This window comes from Arachis hypogaea, chromosome 19 (genome assembly GCF_003086295.3).
Source record: "Arachis hypogaea cultivar Tifrunner chromosome 19, arahy.Tifrunner.gnm2.J5K5, whole genome shotgun sequence".
Classification (NCBI taxonomy): Eukaryota; Viridiplantae; Streptophyta; class Magnoliopsida; order Fabales; family Fabaceae; genus Arachis; species Arachis hypogaea.
The window spans coordinates 43,083,243-43,090,842 of NC_092054.1; the positions used below are offsets into that span (position 1 = coordinate 43,083,243).

The 7,600-nt window shown below is 34.6% G+C and overlaps 1 protein-coding gene across 1 annotated transcript; it reads right to left on the bottom strand.

Moving 5' to 3' along the window:
• Positions 1 to 309: 309 nt before the first annotated feature.
• Positions 310 to 6,653, bottom strand: LOC112779892 (probable linoleate 9S-lipoxygenase 5). The gene is made up of 9 exons (XM_025824249.3): positions 6,232 to 6,653; positions 4,436 to 4,638; positions 3,072 to 3,312; positions 2,606 to 2,944; positions 2,444 to 2,529; positions 2,250 to 2,357; positions 1,871 to 2,175; positions 1,533 to 1,796; positions 310 to 1,288 (listed from the first exon to the last, which is right to left on the bottom strand). The coding sequence occupies exons 1-9, from the start codon at positions 6,434 to 6,436 to the stop codon at positions 535 to 537; spliced, it is 2,505 nt and encodes an 834-aa protein (XP_025680034.1). The 5' UTR covers positions 6,437 to 6,653; the 3' UTR covers positions 310 to 534.
• Positions 6,654 to 7,600: the final 947 nt, after the last annotated feature.

The following is a 7,600-nucleotide window of genomic DNA, read 5'->3' on the forward strand; positions in this document are numbered from 1 at the left end:
GATCAATACATATATTTTGAAGTCTTTCTTACCTAGAAGGAAGAATATGTTGAAGAATGATTTGGTATTTGGATTTAGAAGCCTGGTTGAATTAACTAATAGTTGCTCCAGTTTTTCCTTTTCCAATTTATTAAGTACTAAATTAAATAGGTTGTGTAGTAAGAAAGGGCTAAAATGGTAGTTTATGATGATAACAAGATGAGGTAACTGAAAATAAACATAGAAATGAACAGTTAAAGTAGTATGGTAAATTAGGAATGGAAGGGTGAGGTAAATGCATCAAATTAAAACTAAAGGGCAGAGGCGACAAAGAACAAGCCATGCCAAGCGGCAACCATTGGATCAGATAAATAGAATTAAAAATAACATTGAGCAGTTAAACAGGCTACTGCAATTTCTAGAAGGGGACTAAAAGGGAGCACAGCAGACACACCCATTGAAATTGAAAGGATTTTATAATTAAGACACTATCTGATAGATCCATCAAAGTCAAGCAAATAACATAACATAGCTATAAGCTCTCTAGGCACAATTTTAGATTGAGACACTATTTGGAATCCCTCTTCCAGTTAGTCCACCTTCACTAGAAGGATAAAGCAAAGTGTACGGCATCTTAACGGGTCCATATCTGTTCCTCAGTTTCTCATCATTGTTCATTCTCTTCATCCCTTCCTCAATATCTTCAATCTTCTTCCCGAACTTGGCAAATGCTTCTAACGCCTCAGCATCCGACGTCCAATTTTCAGTGTCTCTCTGCCCTAAGTACACCTCATCACTAGAATGCCTAGACAAGATCTCCACAAGTGAAATTCCAAGAACAGCCTTGAACTGTGAAGTGAATGTTTTCAGATAAGTCTTATCAGGATTCGCCAACAGTTCATCATACTCCGGCGTTCCTTTTTCCGGCACCAATTTGCTACTTATGGCTGGACGGTTCGGCGGGTAGCCTCCGTACGGATACTGTCCGAAGTTGATGGCGGCATGAAGAGCCGAAGCGATCCATATAATGATGGTGCATGTTTCAATGAGCTCCTCACGTGTCTGCATCTTTGGCCACCATATCTCTTCTTTCTTGTCACCATGGCCCTTCTCCCTTAATTCCTTCCACCAAGATTGGAGTTCTGCGTCTTTCTTGATTGACTCGTCGTCCTTGTAGTAAACGCTGCAATAGTCTTGAACCCATGTCTTGATGGCGAACCAGATTTCTAGTCCATCAACTGCAAAAGGGTAATCCTCGATCAATAGCTTAAGGCCGTGTGGGCAACTTGAATCTTTAACAGCCACTCCTCTGAAATAAGCAAAGATGCAACATGTTAACACGAAATTCATGGCGATCGAACAATGTCACATAACAAAATTATGAGAAAATTTCATTCCTTTCACTTGAGAGAGATGCTAAAATGACACTCCCCTCTTCTCTATTTGTAAAATGTATATTTTCGGAGAGTGTTATTTTAGCCTCTCTCTCAGGAAATGGGAGTGAAATTTTCTCTAAAATTATTTGTTCTCTTGATTTCAATATGGTGGGTTACCTCTTGAGAAGATCTTGAGGTAGTGCTTGCTCCGGGAAAACCCAATCTTTATAAAGCATAGAGGAAAACTCCATGGAATATTTTGATGTAAAAACTGTTACCTCTAGAGCACCACCTGCATTGATGAGGATCTGCCTTCCAAGCGCATTTATATTCATGGTGTCGCGATAGTGAGGATGTAACAGCTTATAAATCGGATGAAGAACACTAAGCTGCCTGTTCGTCGCGATAATAAACGGCTCGATGACTGCATGAGTATGTAGCCTGTGATGCAAGAAACACAACATCAAATAACAAAACACTTTTACTCTAAATTTCTCTGATGGAGTTATTATTACCAATGGCTTATAAGTTGATGATAGCCGGAGTCGACTACTCCGACATAACCTTTGGCGAGTTGCCACAAGGAATTTTCAACACCTTTTTCTTCGGGGACAAAAACTTTACTTATGGCGCCATGTTGATCTCCCTCGGGATGCGGCAAACTCAGCTCGATGGCGAGGGGCTTTAATGTCCCATTCTTTTGCAAGAAAAGAAGTGTTCTGGAAGCATAAGTCTTTGTAGAAGTGGAGTTTATCCTTCTCAGGTATGGCATTAGTGCATCATGGTGATCCAATATGAATAACTTCCTTTCTATGATTACCTATTGAATCAATACAAATAAAACATTAGATGGAAGGATTTATTGTGAAAACACAGCATCATTTTAAAAATTACCTCATTAATTGTGTGGCCTTCCAAATTACTTTCAATGTGTTCTTTTGTTATTGTGCTGGTTTGATCACCATAGACTTTTGGGTCTAGCTTGCTTGCTGGTGGGAATTCCTGCAGTTTAAGGATGATTGTTTAATTTTTTAATTGTTAACAATTAATCTTAAAATAAAAAGAAAAGATATGAAACATTGGCTTACTTCGAGACTGCGGATCATAACCGGGTTTATTCCGGCCAACATCTCTCTCGCAAATTCTTCGTCTGTTCTCCATGCAAACTTATCCACTGCACCAATATCCCAATCATTCAATAGGAACGGTTTGCACTTTGCAAAATGCATAGTTTTCTATGTTTATAATACCTGCAATCACTTGAGGCAGAGGAAATTTGAGGAACCTTTCACCATCGGTGCGAAAAATTTCCTTCAGCATTTCAAGAGGAACATTATCCCGAATAACCTTAACTACACCCTCAGGCACTTCAAGTCCACCTTCATATAGTTTGAGTACATCTTCAAAGCTGTCAAACTCATTAGGGGTTTTGTCGAATATTGATTCAAATTCCGGTTTGAGAACTTGGACTATAGATTTCAGTGCATATGAGAGAAAATCCGCCAACTTCAAGTGACCAAATCTTTCATCCCTTGGAACATATATGTTTAAGCTCAAAGCAAGATTCAACCTACTCTCATACTTTGGATCTGCCAAGATAACAACCACATACAACATTGATTTTATTCATATCATCCTTGCCACATCAACAAGCATAGAACACAACTGAAAATCTTCCAGAACATTGAACAATCTAGACCTGAATAAAGCACTAACCTGATTTAGCTGGTGCTCTACCGGTTCTTCCTCTTCGAGGGTATGGATATTCGGTGGACCCTCCAAGAACTGGACGAGCATGTTGTGGACCCTTATCTGGATTTCCCAGGTCATTGTAGACTTCATAATCATAGACTCTGTCCCACTCTTGGAGCTGGCCCTTTCCATCCCCTCTTAAATTCTCTAGTTCTTCTTCTCTATACTTGAGCAGTGATATTGGTGTTTCAGCTGGAAGGTATGTCTGCAATTCATACAAAGTTATGTAACTTGTATCACACATTTCTAATGATAACTAATTAAATGCAAGGGTAAAGTATTATTTTAGTCCCAATGTTGAGTCAGGTTTTAATTTGATCTCTAAAATTTTAAACAGAAATGATAAAAAATTTACTAAAAAAATGTATTTATTTTATTCCACATTTTATTCTAATCTAAAAAAAAAAGAAAGATTCTAATCTAATATAGAAATAAGATAAAAGCGGGTAGCGGGAATCGAACCCGCATCGTTAGCTTGGAAGGCTAGGGGTTATAGTCGACGTTTATTTATCTTTTTTTTTTTAACGTCTCTAATTCAAAACCGAACGTGAAACTTTTGTTTCATTCGGCTCCTTTACGGAAGGGATTCAGAAAAGAAGAAAATGTTTCAAATGGCTTTAATGTTGTCCTCCCGTTAAATTTAACACGAACATTAGTATATTGAAGAGCTAATACCGTTCGACTTAAACATGTAAATAAAATTAACTCACCAACGACCACCAATGTAAAATCTTTTTCTTTGATTCTAGAGCGTTAAAAATTGATTGTTAGAATTTGGAGTTTTGTACAAGAACGAGAAGAAAAAGTGTTATAAAAAAGTTTTGATTATGTTTTTTAACACACGAGAATAAGAAGATATGACTTCACTAATAACGTTATTAACGTTCACGTCACTCATTTCATTAACTATTTGTGACAAATTTAATAATAGAACAACATTAAACTTGTTTAAAATTTTTTGAAACAAAAATAACATGTTTAAAATGTTAAAAATCATATTAGCACTTGGTCCAAATATTAAAGGTCAAAATAATACTTTATCCTAAATAAAACAAGCAGGTCATTGCCATGTTTTACAAAACACAAAGGTCTCAAGTGCATTATTATTTAAACCTCAAAACTGAGGTTAGCTCAGTTGGTATAGATAGTTAATTTAGATTTTTCCTTTCCACTATCTCCGGGTTCAAATCCCCTGATGTACTGAAAAAAAAAATCATCTAAACCTCAAAGAGGATTAATATAGATATTTATCATGTGTAAGTTACCCTTAATAACAACAAACAGTATGACTCGAAATACAAGTATGGAGGGTAAGTGTGTAATTGTACCTTGTTGGAGAAGAAAACGCGGTCGTTTTGATATTTACTAGCAGGGTAAACCCAAGAATTACAAGGAAAGTGAATGACACCATGGGAAGGAACATCTTCAAGTGTGAGGCTTTTAAGGTAAAACTCACTGTGATGGTTGTTCCTAATTAGAAATGCACCTGGTGTTCCTATCTCCTCATTGTCCCAATCAAAAGTATTTGAACCTGGTAAAAATACAATTGCATAAAAAATAAAATTCTTTATCATATTTACCAAAACAATACATTGATGTTGTTTTTATAAAACCATGGGCTGAATAACTAAAGGAACCTGTTGTATGTTGAGCATTATTCTCACAAGAAGTGTTGACTCACATTATTTTTAGTTTCATCATTGAACGAGTAGTACAATGAAGACGAATTGAAAGATTTCTTCAAAATAAAAAAAATTGAGAAAGAAGACGACACTTTAATTTTGTTTTATTTATTTATGATCAGTTATGATATGTCACTTGATCAGCACGCTATAGACCCAAAAGATAAAATAAAACTAATTATTCAAATAAATTATTAAACTACAGTGTCAATCATCGGAATATCACAATTCCCAATACCAAACAGCAGTATTTGAACTTGGACTAGATATAAAGTGCTAAGAAATATAAGATCTCATAAGATCAATAATTGCTAAAAATGTATATTCAACTACTTGGAACTTTAGACAGTGTTTACCAAGAAATTGATTTTTTTTTCTTTTATTATTATATCCAAAAAGCCTGACAATTCATGTTTAAATGTTTTTTCACCAAAGTTGGTGCATGGCCTAAAAGTAATCGAATTCATCTTGAAACCGATGAAACCAATTTTATATAAAAAAAATTGAATTAAAAGTACCTATAGGCTATAAAGAATAATTAACTAAATAATTTTATAAAGAATAATGAATTATGTTCATGATTATTTTAAAAGTACCTATAGGCTATAACATAAAGAAAAAAAATGTTAAAAGAATATAAAAATTTAAGCCCCCTTTTATACAGTAAAATTTTTCTTAAGACACTAATTAACTAAATAACAACAAAACTAAAGAAAGCAGTTACTACAATGGAAAAAGCTGTAGTGAACAGAGCGAAATCATTATCGAACATTTGAACTTTGAAGTAATAATTAACAAACACCCAAGACATAAAAGAAGAATGGAGAAAAGTTATACAATCCTTTTTTTTTTAATGAAAAAAAAAAAGAGAAAGAAAATGATTGATAAGGAATGTAAAGCAGAGAAGTATTTATTGCAGGCGTCCACATTTTCTCAAAAAATGTTTGATGAAAGTATAGGGTGTTTATGTTAGGATGATTATAGTAATTATGACATCTTAAAAAATGTCTTGGAATTATAATAACGTTTATGTTACTAAAATATAAAAAACATAATTTTAATTTTAAAATATTTGCATAATTACTGTAACTAATATAACTATAATTACCGTACATTTCCCCTTGATAAAACAGTATACCAAAAACAGAGAATACCAAAAGATCGAATTGATTGGGTGCTATGCTACTAAAATTTTTAGAATTCTTCATTCTATATTTAAGTTATAGCTATCTAAAAATAAAAAATAAGTTGTTGAGCAAAGTAACTAGCAGATAGGTGGTCCAAAATAACATAAAATTAGATAAACCTCATATCATATTAGAATTAAGATTAAATGAGTTTAATTAAATCCAAAAGTCAGTTCAAGCGGTAACTCTTGAATAATTTCTTGAAGAATCTTCAGCAGAAAGAAAGGAAGGAAGGAAGGAAGGAAGAGAACTAACCATGATCATCAGCGTTGACGGCACTTATGAGTTGGAGAGAGACTCGTTTTCCGAGAAACTCATGAAGGCGATCGAGGAGGGAGGCACTGAAATCGTTGAAGTCCAACACGTTCTTTTTCATGAGCACCACCGTCCCTTTCACTGTCTGGCGGTGGTTCTGCTTGTCGCCTCCGCCAGTGACAGCGTCGATGATGTTCTTAAACATGTTTCAGAGAGAAAACAGAAACCTTGGCAGTTTAGAATGAAGTGAGAGAGCTTATTTTTGTTAGTGTGTGGTGTGAAGGAGTAACATGACATTATTGTGCCATTTATAGACACAACCGACTCACTCTGTTACTGTTCGCTAGCTAGGACAACAGTTATTTTGAACGAAAGGATTTATGAATATCTTTTGCCACGTTGGAAATAATAGTTTTGTCAATGTTTTCATGTGTGTCTTCCAAACCCTTAAATAATTTTGTCCAAATATTAATAATTCAAATGATGCAAATGTAATCATTTTTATCCACTTCAACACGGCTTGCTTTTTTTTTTTTTTTAACGATTCTCTATCAAGTATCATTTGAAAAACTAAATTACTCCTTTCTTTAAATAAATATTAAAAAATTAAATTTTATTTATATAATAATTTAATAATAAATTTTTAATAAAATTTTAATTTATAATAAATCAGATTGAGTTAAAAAATAACAATTATTTATAGTGTGTGGAGAAAATTAGAAAGACAGATTGAGATTGTGAATTTTCTAACGCCTCAGACAGTGATAGATATAATATAAACTTCATCAAACAATACTGAAAAGAGATTGGTTAATAGTTCACTGCAGTGGTGATGAAGTTCTTTCAGAGCGCTAAACTACCAACTGATGCGAATGTCACGTGAATGACACTAGTTCCGAAGTTTGTGGCTACCAAGGAGACCAAGGACTTTCAGCCGATTAATATGGTGAGGTGTATGTATAAGGTGATTTCGAAGGTTTTGTTGAGAAGGATGAGGTCAGTTATGTCAAATTTGGTAGGAGTGATATAGAGTGCTTTTGTGAAGGGTAGAAAAATTTATGATGGTGCCCTTATTGCCTGTGAGACGGTTCAATGGCTCAAGACGCGAAGAAAGAAGGCGACAATTATCAAGCTGGGTTTCCAAAAAGCATATGATAGAGTCAGATGAAGTTTTATGGATATTGTGCTACAGAAGATGGGTTTCAGACAAAGATGGAGGAATTGGATGAAGCAGTGTGTCTGTACGGCTACTATGTCAGTTCTGATTAATGGGTCACCATTCAAGCCGTTCAAAATGGAGAGGGGCCTAAGACAATGAGATCTTTTATCTCCTCTTCTGTTTGTGCTTGTGGTCGATGTATTGCATAGG